The sequence below is a fragment of the Anarrhichthys ocellatus genome, unplaced genomic scaffold, assembly GCF_004355925.1.
Source record: "Anarrhichthys ocellatus isolate YVR2014 unplaced genomic scaffold, GSC_Weel_1.0 scaffold13, whole genome shotgun sequence".
NCBI lineage: Eukaryota > Metazoa > Chordata > Actinopteri > Perciformes > Anarhichadidae > Anarrhichthys > Anarrhichthys ocellatus.
Window position 1 is genome coordinate 481481 of NW_022280043.1, and position 13810 is coordinate 495290.

Below are 13810 nucleotides of genomic sequence, written 5' to 3' on the forward strand. Positions count from 1 at the left end.
CACACACACACACACACACACACACACACACACACACACACACACACCTTCCGAGCTAGGCTAAGCCGAGGCAGGGATTCAGTTGCCAATTTACAGTGCTGCAGAGGGTCGGAGAGACGAGATGAGAATTCAGCAAATGACTTGCTCAAGGACGAATAAAACTCCAATTTCTGCCGCCCGTCTGTCATCGCCCTGCTCGACTGTGTTCCTCTCAAACTGTAATTGGACATGGACCGACGAGTGAAGGGAACAAATTTCCGCAGAAACTTAACAACGGAGGGGAGATGGGAAGAGAGGAGAAAACGGCGTCTTGACGATTATAGCCATCAATCACCGCTGAGGGGGAGGAATTATAGAAGCTTTGTGGAAGTGACTGAACACAATCTGATGACTTGTGCCATCTGCGACTGAGTGGGCCGCTGTTTTAATCAACATGGTGCCATGACGATGATTAGTCTCATTCAGAGAGGAATTCCCACGTCGGCGAGCGAGGGACTCGGCTGAGCAGCCATTCTCAAACATTTTCAAACATGTTGTGTGTAATTACACCTCTGTACAAAAGGTTAACGTGCGTGCATGTTCAGTATTTATGTGTCCCACGAGGCACAGCTGGCTTATGTAACCCCCCCCCCCCATCATCATCATCATCTCATGCTGCTCCTGTCACAGATGCCTCTCATTACATTACCCCATCAGAGGGAAATTATTAATCACAAAATTCACAGTCTCGCTCTCAGTGCTCCCGTGTTCTTGTAAAGCTGTCAATCCTCTCCGCCTGCGCTGACAGAGGGCTCATTTAGCCGCTGCTGGTCTCCTGAGGATACACAGGAAGTAGGGAGGAGAGGCTTGGCACTGGAAAGGGTTCGCACATCATTCAGTTCTCACTCCACAAAAACACCATCGTGTCATTTCACCGATGTGATGTCAAAAGGAAAAGAAAAACACATCCTTCACCGTTTCTGCATCCTATTTACAAGATCAGTTTGCTTACTCTGTAAATGGTTATGAGTAAGAGAAATGATTTAAGGGATTCCCACATTCACTTGGACAAGACGTCTAAAATACTTTGAGAACAACACACACGTAACTATTTTAAATTGTCACTTACTTAAATCAGGGGTTTCCAATCTTTTTGGCGTATGACCGTGTAAAATGGAGGAATTCTTCTGACCAGTTTTCATAAGTTGTGATCAGATGACGTATTTTATGTTTGAGAACAAAATGTAAAAAAATCTCTGAAGCTTCTGTTAACCACAGACCTTATTTCAAGCAACCAAAAACCCGCTGACTTTGAGACGTGCGAACTGGAAGTGCAAAAATGCTGACTCATTAACAGGTTTTTGGACTAATTCCTGGGATAGTGATAGTCGTATTTTTCGTAAGTATTTTTTTGAAAGTACCTGTCCTTTTCCAAACAGATTCCAATGATGTCTTTTCAGATTATTCTGTGCAACGAACCGCCTGCCCGTCAGGTTTCCTGTCACAGTTTCACACTATTCCACTGATCAACTGTCAAGAACAACAAATGAGGCAACAAAGACAGTGAAGGAGAAGACCACAAGCTAGTAAGCACGGATGTAAACTATTCAGGTCTCCAACTTTTAAGAAATATTGGCTTCGCAAATGTTTTATGAGGAAAGAAATGCTCGTTAGCGCTGAAGGATATGCACAAGCTCCTGGCTTTGAGTCTTCTGCATGCATTTTAATATTAAGAGGGAGACCTCACAACCATCACAAGACAAAAGTACATGAATGGTGATTATAGAATAAAAATATATTGATTACTATTAGTTACAACAGGTTTGACTTATCTGTGAGAGGAGGAGACACAATGAGCTCCTACAGAAGAGCCTCTGAGTCACAAGACAATCAAAAAAATCAAACATATGATATGATAAAAATACGGAGTAACACTGAGGGTTTTCCTTGGGATGTAATATGTTGATGATAACGACAGAGAAGGCCATGTGGATGAAGCATAGACCTTTCCAGTGCAATTCTGTTGCTAGGGAAACAGCTTTGGTCCAAGTTTACTTCCTGTCAGCTTCTGCTTTAAACATTGCAACAGAAAATACAAAGGGGCACAGTTGGGACTTCACCATGTGGGGTGAGACAAAGAGAAAACCTGTGAAAACCGCGCCAAAACCCCATCAGGTGTCAAAAATCTCACCTGAACGTGAGATTTGGTTTGAACCACAACACTAGTGCCTCCTCGGACGAGCCCCACGGGAACCCGAGGGAGTCCCTGTGACAGGGCCAGCACGTCACCAAGGCCATAAACACTGGCGCATACCCTCTCACTGCGCCTTCCCATTACAATTTCCATTGCTGCAAAGGGGTAACAACTGTGTTACCTGAACAACTGAGATGTCCTAAACTTGCTAGGCGACCAACAGACTGTTTGTGAGTTCACGAACACACGGATAACTTTCCCAGTGCTGCCCCACTCTAACCTGCAGAAGGAAGATTATAATTCCTGGATTCTTCAAGTCGACATTTGAGTTCGCCAATCGGGCTTCTGTGTGATGAAGTTACAGTTACTGTACTGCTGCGGTGAGGATCTACTTTGCTTTAAGTGCTTTCCTCTTCTTTTCCTACTCTCTCTCACACTCACGCTCACGCACACACACACACACACACGGCGCGTGATTACGTCGTTGGTCATGCACCTCTGAATTTTTGTAACTTGGTGCACGCAGCACGCACGATCACATGGCTGTCAGAAACGCCTCCGTACATACTCGGAGCTCGCGGGAAATACTACTTTAACTATTGACATTTTGACTGAATTTTTAGACTTAATCCACAGTTTGGTCTTTGGTCTCTGATCCCAGGGTGGTGCCCTGGGATTATTAATCTATGTTAATAATCCTATTAATATCATTAATTACATTTTTATGCTTGCTAATAACCAAACCCGCTCCTGCCAGATCGCAACAGCACATTTAGAATGTTTGGAAAGGTCTAAAAGTTGGTTTGTGTTTCAATAAAACAAATAAATGAAACATGTTCTTACCTGGGACACTTGCAGTTGACCCAGTCATGAGCGGCCTCCAGTGGCGACGCACCCTTTCCCTTGAGAGATGGCAGCTTTGGTAATGTAACTGGTAAGTCCTCTTCAGGGACAGCAACTGGACCACAAGAACCACAATGCACTACAGGGATGGGTGTGCCCCAGTATCTCTGCCTTGATATCAACCAGTCCCTGAGCTTGGAGCTGGTAAGGTGGCCGCCAACCTTCTGCTCGCTAGCCTTCTGGGTAACGGAGTCAAATGCCCGCTCTCTGGTGAGGCCTGAGAACTACAGAGAGAAGAGGACAAACGAGCGATTCTTAATCAATTCTTAATTTCCTGTAGAAGCTAAAGAGAGAAGCTGTAGTAGAGATGCCGCAAAATCAAAGTTTAATAATCTTGAGTCATTTTATCAATGTTGAGGTCATCATCAACAGTGCCGACCTCATCAGAGTTGATCAGCGTTTGTCTCCCGTCTTCATCACTTTTCAGTACAGCTGTCCACCTCAGATTCAGAGCTGTGGCCACAGACAGATCCTCCTCACTACAGTCTGGGATACCTGTCAGACACAGACGCAGCACGAATACGTGACAGTAAAAAGACAATATGGACGCCCAGACAATCGATCTCTTGAGAGAGTAAAAAAGGAAACCTCTCTAAGCATGTTGTGATGTGACGAATCGTTAACGATCCCTTGGGTTCCACCTCCACTCTGTGAGACAAACACCCACTGGTTTCACATCATCATGGCATCCACAATACTGCATGGTAAAGACATATCGTTAAAGTGTCCATCTTCAACATGCTAGGAGTGTTGAGGCAGCATCTTTTTGCACAATCAAATCCACAAAGACGTTTTTTCTGTTCCTCATCTTTATTTACATCTTCTCATTTTTGTTTGGTACAGATTTAATGAGGGAAAATCAAAAAGGGATAATGATTATTCATCTCATCAATGGACATCCTGTGCTCCCGTTTGATCAAGAGTCAGCCTCCGTCTATAATAACAGCTCACAGATGAATACAAATGACTTTCTTACTTAACCGCTACAATTTCTAGGTGATTGTTAAACCCCACCCACACGCACACACATCAATACACTCACCGATCACAGTGTCCAGATAGCCGTCAAACGCCTCCCTGTGGGATATGACCAGGGGAACCTCGTGACCGGTGAACAGGTTTTGAGCAGTGACCTCTGTGAGGGAGTCTAAGGAGCAGAGAGCAGGAGGTGTGAGAGAGGCAGCGCTGCTTCCCCTGGTAGCTCATTACAATCATTCACCACTTAGACAGAGAGAACATCAAGGGAATCCCAATTAACATAGACTCAGTCCACTGAGACAACTACATCCATACCGTGGCAGTGTATAGCTAAATAAAACAAATCTACGTGAGCAAAGTTCAGAACATGCATCCATACCGGTGATATAGAACAAATGTAGACAAATATGTACAAATTATTGATGAAATGTCCCAAAAAAATTTTTTGTTCCTTCTTTATATGAGAATTCATTTTTCACTATTAGCACAACTTTTGTTCATCAGGCGCTGGTCAATAAAGAACACACATAAGATGCAAAAGATCACCGTTTCAAGTTATGAGAGCTTGCAGGTGTAGACGAGTAAGCCGCTGAATTATGTCGCTGATATAGGAAAAATCGGAATGTGCGTCTTTCCCCCTCCTCCAAAGCAGGAAGTCATAAATGTTGACGGACCCAAACGCAGACGGGCATCAGAGACGCTCACCTTTGCCTGGCTGGAAGGCTTTCTCCAAAGCCGAGCGCACTGCGCTTCTACCGTGCAGCAGTCTGTGGGAGGGCAGGACGGCCAGGTAAGCCGCTCCGAACACCGTCTCTGGGGAGGAGCTGTAGGCCGACAGGGTCTCCCCCGTCTCCTCCCCGTTCACCTAGGAGACAACAGAAGACGCATGTGGGAACCTCTCCGGTCCAGATGCACGGAAGACGATCTAATGAGGACGACCCGCTGGCTCCTCAGGCCGCCACACAAAGTGGTTTATTCTAAAATAAGATGGCGACCATATTAGACACATTACAGGGTAAGTTTCAGTCATTTCAAAAATATACCGCATCAGAATTTTAGGCTATACTGATTAGTACTGAAACAATCCGATCATCATTTAGCCAGTGGAGAAAAAGTAACATTTTAAATAATTTACTAATAGTTGTATTTATTTATCTATCAAGTAAAAAAACCTTTTTCTAATGTATACTTCTGTTTTTAGCTGCTCCCAAATGACTTTTATCACAAATTCACTTTTATGTATTTATTAATCAGTGTATTCATCAACATTGAGGTTAACACTGAATCTAATTATGACACCGCATCAAAATATAAATCTCCAATGGATCCTTTATTCCCTCCATACAGGCAACATGCATAACAACGTATAAAAAGCATTTTTCTGCCATAATCAAGACATTGTAATCCTATACGAGTGCAATACAAGATGGATGCCACCCGTATGTAAACATTCACATTTGAGTTTAAATATTTAACCCTTGCAAACTTCCACCAATCTTGTTCATCAGCAATACATTTAACAAATTCTGACGACGAGTTCTAGCCAATCAGAGGCAGAAAGGGGCGTGGCTTCATCAAATGCAGAACTGACGATGGCTCTGAAAGAGTTAACTTGGCATGCGGATAAGAGGGCCCTGCAACATTTCCAAAAAACTGTCTTGCACACTTTTGCTGCTATAGTTGTGTTATTGGTTAAGCTAACGTTGCCTACATCACGTACGTTATAAATGAAAATGAAGCACATACGTCTATGCGTGACGACACTTTTCATTCATTGCACTTTAACTCGTTGTAATGCTTCCACTTCACTGTCTTTGTACTTAATTGTGACCAAGTATCGTCTATGGAGAGAATGATAATAATAAATTCTACCCTGAACCATGAACCTACAGCCACACGGAGCTGCTAGCTTCACTGTAGTCTTGTTTGTTTGTTGATCAGACGAAGTAAAGCTGTTTCAAGGCATCAATAGTGGGATCCGTTACCTTGTGATGAGTATTTGTCAGAGAATAAATTATCATCAAATAACCTGATAAATTGTCAGTTGGAGCCTTAACATGCCACATGTGCGTAGCTCTTTGATACATAATGAGGCTACAATGTCTTTAATCCTATAATTATTTAGAGATGAAACACTCATTCTGGGGGTTCTGGGGTAATGAGTAGATGTCATGTCGTAGAGGAGATACTCGTACATAGGCCCCTGGGGAGATAATTCAGTGCAGAGTTCCTGTGACAATGTATGATGATGTAATATGAGACAAGCAGCCATCCAATTAACTTAACGGCTCCTGGTTTTAACTTTAATTATGCATTCTGCCAGAGAAACACCCTCTCATATACGTAAAGAAACACAAAATCACTCTCACATCTTCTAACTCTATAAATAAGATTTTTTAAAGTAAGGGACTGACTTGAATCACCATTTTTCTGATTATATTTCAAGAAACGGTTTAACAAGGGTGCTCACGGGGCTCTCAGTGGGCTTTTTGCTAAAAGACAAACGTGTGAAGAACTGTTAATATGGCTTTGAGAAAACTCAACAGAAACTAACCGGTAACATCATCTCTGTGGGAAAATGGCCACTTGCAGATGGATGCACCCGCTGAATGTGAACAACAAAAGTGGAAAATGTTATGTTTGGGTGCATGATTTCGAATACAAATACATAAATAAACAGAGGAATCCAAAATAAAGCAAGCAATCACTGCTTTGGGGACAAAGAGATGAGAAACCGAGGCCGGGAAGCGGCAGCAACAGGGAAACACTAGGTGGAAAAAGGTCGAGAGATTGAAAGGAAGGGAGAATGATGAATGAATAAAAAGTGTGACGGGGGAAGGGAGCGGAGATGCACCTTGAGCTTGAAATCGAAGTAGCAGCCGGTGCACTCTCCAATCCAGTTTGCCTGCATGGCTTTGACACCGTACCACTCCGGAAGGTCTGCCAGGGCGTCCAGGAGAGGCTGGAGGAGGGAGACGGCAATTAATTCACAACTTTTCTTCTTTGTACAAGTTTTAAAAAGGGCTTATTTTCCACTTCACTGTGGAAAAGAGATCATTTTTGAAGGGGGGCCGGGGTTGTCTACGATAATGCAATTGACTTCAACTCAGTGTGGCCTCTTTCAAAGCCTGGCCAATTTATTTTGACAAAGCAGCAGAGCCGACCAGGTCACATTATGCAGACGTAGAGGGATTTTCAAAAATCCTGACCTCCAATCGCCCTACTTTCTTTGATATCACAAGGCAATCGCCTTTAAAGTGCACTCTCTCTCTCACACACACACACACACACACACACCACAACAGTTATTCTGCATGATTAAAGGAAGCTATGCATATCAACGAGGCTCAGGTCAAAAAGCCACAGCTGGGCTGAGGCCAGAGATGTTCAAACTCTCCATTTCCTTCTCTGTCTGTCGCAATCTATTACCCAAAAACCCTCCTCACTTGTGCCACTCAGCATGCAGTACCTCATCACGGCAATATCAATACAAACATAAACGCTGGCTATAGTCGCCCACCAGCCAAACACGGAGTGTGTGTCAGTTCTGGGTTTGCTCCAGAGCAGATAGAAGACAGAGAATCTGTGTCGGCACGAAGGAGACGTTCAGCAAAACAAAGACGTTAACAGCAAAGACAGGAACGCAATGACAGACGACCAGCAACGGCCCTAAAGAGAGAGGAAGCAAATGTTTTCACTTTCCTGGATTAGAAAATATAGTTTGGCAGAGATGCAGGAGTCTCCATGGCAACTAAGAAAAGCTTGAGAGAAAAAGGATGGCAGAGCAATAACCAAGGAGTGTGTGTGTGTGTGTGTGTGAGAGAGAGAGAGAGAAAGGGACATCTAGTACAATAACAACAATATTACACAATACTGCGATACAAATGGTTCAGGGATTTGAACCAGCAACCTCAAAGTCACAAGTTGTTTTTGCTTAATGACACAAAACTCCTGAAGAAGCCGTGTTCATATATGAGAGACAACAGAGCTGAACAACACGATGAGTTCTCAGCTGGTGAATCATTCAGATGTCAGTGCAGTGCGATGGCTGCACGTGTGCAAAAAGTGTGATTATGTATGAAATTGAAAGCGTGATCGTTTTGCATCCACTTCCAAAAAAACCATCCGTCTTAGTAATAATATGCAGTCGTCTGTGTCCTGGAACAAACAATATGGTTACGATTTATGATGAAACTCCATCAGTATAACGTGGAACCACCTGACAGCTGAATAAATATTGTCTGAGGTTAATGTTGTCTAACGGACTTGAACACGTGTATGGGCGAGCGGAGCACGCACGGGAAATCAGGCCAGTTACAACACGCCGCGGTTTCACGCGCTCCTCCTTTCGTTCCATCTGTCTTTCTCACGTCTTCCCCCCCCGACACCTTCCTCTTCCTTCCTTCCCACTTCTCTATTCGTCAGAGAAAATTAGACATGCAGGAACACATTGTCACAGTAGGCTGCTTCCACCTCCTCTCACACCTCTGACATGGACAAGCATGTTCGACTTCAGCGCTGCGGCTAAAACTGGAGTGCCGCCGACTGTGGACAAATGGATGTTTTAATCAAAATGACAACATCGGGAAAGAAATTAACAAACGCTTAAAGGACAAATGAGTGTTTTTGCACATTTTAACCAATTTATAAGAAATCACATATTAATTATTGCCGACCTTTTCTCAAAGCACAGAGGAAGTTGTTTAGATTGATTTCACACCTACCAGGCCGGCTTTGGTCTCCATGTTATTGTTATGTATATTATGTTATTTCAGGACGATATGACACAAAAACCTGCTTATGCCACACTTTGCTCTGCCTTTCCTTCTCATGGCATCAGTTTGATTTGAAACGAGTAGAGCCGAGACTACAGTCGATGATTTGATTCAACAAAGACTCAAATATGAGCATTTGCTGCTTTTCTATGTTTTATATAATTGTAATCTGAATGTCTTTGGGTTTTGGACCGACAGTCAGACAAAACAAGACATTTGAAAATGTCCCCGTGGGCTTTAGGAAATTGTGATGAGCATGTTCACAGACCAAAATCAGTAATTATGATATTCTAATAATAATTAAATAATCAGCCCTAAAAACAAGAAATATGACAATGATACAATTCTACCAGAATGTTGCTCAACTTGGAAAACTCTCGCAGCAGGTCTGTGCTGTGCAGCAAAGGCGGAGCTTCTCATCAGCCGGGCCAGGTCGCCTGGTGACATTACTCCGACTCCGCTGGTCTCTCTCTACTTGGTTGGGAGACGCTAAGAACGACGACGTCCGGGGGTCTGATTGCAGAACGAGAGAAGCAGGGCTGCAGCTGCCGCTACTGAAGCGTCAGCCATGATTGTTATCAGAGGGGTCCGCTGCTCATTTTGGCCCACATGAAGCTGCTGGCCCCGCCATTCAGACCTGCCACTTGTCCCGTACACACACACATACAGCACGCTCTCCGTCACTCACTCACTCACTCACAGACACACCAATGGCGTACCTTGGCATAGTTTGTAGTCTTGATGAACCATTGTGTGAGCAGCTTCTGCTCCACCAGGGCACCAGACCTCCAGGAGAGACCGTTTTCATCCACCTGCTCATCAGCCAGCACTGTCTGATCAACAGGGTCCCAGTTCACCACAGCCTGGATAACACAAACACACAGATTTAGATGAACACACACACACGCACACACACACAGATAAATTGAAAATGCAGAGCTGAGGAAGTAATTTGGATTTAATAGTCGGTCCAAAGGCTTACTTCGAGGTCGTCCCATTTGATTAAACACAATCAAAGGGCTTCTACCGAGCGCTCCCTTTTTCAGTTCATTCATTTTCATTCAGGAGTAACTGGTGAGCTGCTTCAATCATTTCTGTAACTGTCAGCGACCTCAAACCTAAACCAATCATATTATTCCTTTCAAAAAACTAGGATAAGCACTTTAGTCAAAAGCCGTTCCTACCTCTTTCTGATAGGCCAGTCCTGCTTCAAAGAGCTTGATAAACAGATACTGAGTCCACCTGTAGTAGTCTGGAAGGCAAGTGGTCACTTCCTGTTAGGAAAAAAAGCCAGAGTTGTGTCAGCCTTGTGTGGTGTGACGCACGCACGCACGCACCCACACACACACACACACACACACACTCTCTAAAGCCTCAGCTCCTGCTCACCCGGTCCCAGTTGAAGCAAAGGCCGAGGCTGTCCAGCTGCTCCCGCATGGACTGGATATTACTGAGGAGACGGCACACAACAGCAACGTTACGGTTTGTATAAACGACGAAGGCTCTGATCAACAGGTGTGATATTTCAGATACCTTTTAGTCCACTCCTCTGGGTCCAGTCCTCTCTCAATGGCTGCATTTTCAGCTGGAAGTCCAAAAGCATCCCAACCCATTGGATTCAACACCTGTGGATGTAGTTCTGTATTAGCGGTGAAATCGCTCGTGCAAACAACAATTTTGATAATTGATTCATTTGATTTATTCAACATGCAAAGAAAATCAAACATCCCCCATTTTCAGCTTCATTAAACACGAAGATTTGCTGCTTTTCTCTTTTTTTGTTGACAACAAAAGCATTACTTTACAAAAAAGCTATTTTGTAATGGTTATCACTATTTTATAAACTAAAATGATTTAAACGAACGACAGATCAACCCTTTATTAAGTCCATTTGAAGTTTACAACAATGTTTACTGGACATTCTACACACGTTTCAAGACACGAAAATACTGATTAATAATTTGTGTTCAACTAGTGTTGCATTCAAAGTCCAACTAGCTGGTTAAAGCGTCTTAAAATTATAAATACTCCAATAAAAAGTCCAGAATCAATGAATATGAAACTTGAATATGTAAATATCACATTATCTGCTGGACACAAGAGGCTTCCTACTTCATTGAAAAGCCTCAGTGTGTATACACTCGGGGCGTCGTGTTGACCATGACATGCTGCTGAAGTAGTTGTTATATTTATTTACACATATTAAAATGAGATTCAAAGTAAGAGGATACGTTGGCATGTGCCAGATTTAAATGTTTCATTGCAGGAGGTAATTCATTCTGCAAAATAGCACCGGGTTCCCCTCACTGCAGCACATGTTGACCCCTACATGATAATGTCTCTGCTGTGATCTCACCTCCATTACATTCTGTGGCTAATGCATGCAGATCAACTACAATTTCCATGTAATTGCAGCCGTTGCATGATGTAAGCTTCGAATGGAAGACCAGGATGTGAAAGCTTTAAGCCTGCAATCACGTAGTAAGCTGTTTCACACACACAGTGTCCTAAACAACATCCCAATCTACCGTCGCCTCCTCTCTTTGTTTGCTATCCTGCTCTGTCCTTTGCGTCCACATCGCCGTTTAGCCTACACCCTCCTTTAAATGAATCCCCGTCGAAGTGGTCGACGTCTCTCTCACTCGTCTCGTTCTCCCTTCAGAGCGTCGGCTGTGTTTGTTATGTGCTCACAGAGAAAGAACATGAACCGAGATGAAAGCCCAGGAGTGGAAGGCGTGAGTACAGTAGGAGAAGCAGAGTGACAAGAGAGTCGAGGGCTGGAGAGGATCATCGCACGGACTCCAACGGGTCTGATGTTTCAGACGAATCGGTATCCTTGGTAACTGCCTCATTTGTAAAACAGAGTACTGAATGGTGTTAAGGCTGAGAGCGCTCAGCACAGCAGACCACTGTGGCTGCTCGGGAGGAATACAGGCACAATGAGAGCAAGGCACAGGCCGAAGATAGTCTACTGTGTGTTAATAAGGAAGCGGAAAAAAAGCATCATTAGGATGGGTGCGCTACTATGTTGTTTATTCAGTGTAAAAACTCTTAAAGTAAGGCTGTATTCATGAGGGACCGGCTGTGATGGACAGGCCGCGTTAGCGAGCTCCATTCTCAAAGTTCAAAGACAGCAGCCGAGGCACATTATCACTTCACCGCCGATAGCTCCGGCTCCACTTATCCTTACGTCCACACAGAAGAGAGAACGCTCGTGCGACTCTTCGCCAACCTGTCACGGCAACATTTCTGCGCTTGAGTGACAAGAGGCAGTGGAAGATGGACGTGGGAGTCAGTGTGGGCACATTCATGACAATCTGTCCACTGTAATGTGGAGCGAGTCGGTGCCAAGCCGAGACGGATACGAGGATGCGCAGCTCCAAAAATTCCTCGCGCCGACGACGACGACGACAACGGGGCCGCGAAGTGTTTGGTGACTGTGAATGTGAGGCCACTCTGCTACATGCAAGTGTCCACCCACGCAGCTCCAGCTAGAAGCTGCACTCCATCTACAGCAGCACTCTGTAGTGTAAATGTGTGGCTATCGCCAGCAGTCGGTTACCTCACTATGAAAGCTGTTTAATAGGTACAAAAAACAAAGGGTACTGTGCTCGGTCAACAAACACACGAGTATTAAAGTGGATTTAGTGAGCTTTAGTGTTGGCATATTTCATTACTATTGGACAGAGCCAAGCAAGCTGTTTCCCCGCGCTTTCAGTCTTTATGCTAAGCTAACCGTCTCTTGGCTCTAGCTTATTATTTACCGCACAGACACAGCAGGGGTAACAATCTCTTCTCTTTAACTCGCAGAAAGACAGCAAATACGCTCATTTTCAAACATAACAAATGTCTCCAAATGTAGCCATTACTCTGTACATCAGGACACCTTTGTGCCCTTCCAGCACCAGCAGAGCCTTTTTACCAAGCGAGCTGTGGACACTTTAAGTCTCTGGACCACTTGTTCAGTAGAAAGTAGTCACTCTCTTATTTTACAGTGATCCAACATCTCTTTAAAACCCAGAAAATAGCATTAAGGTGTGACAATCGACTGAGTGTACCTTCCTTAATTAACTAGTGAATAGAGCAGACTGTGTGCATATGGCGGAACAAGGTTTGCTTTCTGACAGATGCTGAGAAAAGGTACACTCCTGGGCAGGAAACAGTCGTCAGCCATGTGAAACTAAATGTTTCTGTTTGTGGAGAGACCAGACAGAAGACGGAAAAAACTCCACCAGGGAAAGAAAAAGGAGAGGTTCGTCATACAACCAGCAAGGACCAGCGGAAGGACTGATCATAGGTTGCTGGCGTCATGTCCAAAGGTGTGTGTGTGTGTGTGTGTGTGTGACTGCAGTGGGATGATCCATCTGACAGAAAACTGGTCACAGCTTCATCAACAGCAGGACTCAAACTGAGGGCTGAATATCGACTGCAACAGAAACGAGTGTGGATTCAAGCGTTATTGAAGCAGGTTGTCAATTTACAAGAACTCCTTTAACCCTTTCATTTTCTTATTTATCTGCTATTTATTTAGAAAAGGTTTAATAGATCCTATAGGTGCCATAGAAATGTCTCATCATGCATCATGGAAACATACAGTTTGAGTGTCAGCTTTATAAAAAAAAATAGCTGAAATTAGGTGAAATAAGCTACAAATTGCACAATTTATTTCTACTAAAACAAGTTTTTTATATATTGAATTACCAGAAAACATGCTTCATCGTGACATGTATCATTATTGAGATATGAAATGACCTTTATGGATTGTATATTGCAAGTATAGTAAGACTTTTGAGGCAAAAAGTCCTTCCGTGTTAATATCAGAAAGTCACTCCTGTATAATGTTATGCACCATCTCTACATGAAACAGCCCGATGTTCCGTACAGAACAGTGGTTCATCTGTAATATCATGCGAACAGCCAACATCTAATCATTTTCAAACCTTTTAACCCAGACAGGACAGCAGATGTCTCACAGTTATGT

The 13810-nt window shown here is 43.7% G+C and overlaps 1 protein-coding gene across 1 annotated transcript in view; it reads right to left on the bottom strand.

The window, feature by feature from the left end:
• The window catches only part of lars2 (leucyl-tRNA synthetase 2, mitochondrial), a 31179-nt gene that overhangs the window by 11486 nt on the left and 5883 nt on the right, over window positions 1–13810 (bottom strand). The window contains exons 4-12 of the mRNA XM_031853121.1: window positions 10363–10454; window positions 10219–10279; window positions 10014–10103; window positions 9549–9692; window positions 6909–7016; window positions 4760–4919; window positions 4119–4223; window positions 3456–3571; window positions 3017–3300 (exon numbers count right to left, since the gene is read on the bottom strand). Of these exons, the coding sequence (XP_031708981.1) occupies window positions 3017–3300; window positions 3456–3571; window positions 4119–4223; window positions 4760–4919; window positions 6909–7016; window positions 9549–9692; window positions 10014–10103; window positions 10219–10279; window positions 10363–10454 (1160 nt within the window). The remainder of the gene's footprint in view (window positions 1–3016; window positions 3301–3455; window positions 3572–4118; window positions 4224–4759; window positions 4920–6908; window positions 7017–9548; window positions 9693–10013; window positions 10104–10218; window positions 10280–10362; window positions 10455–13810) is intronic.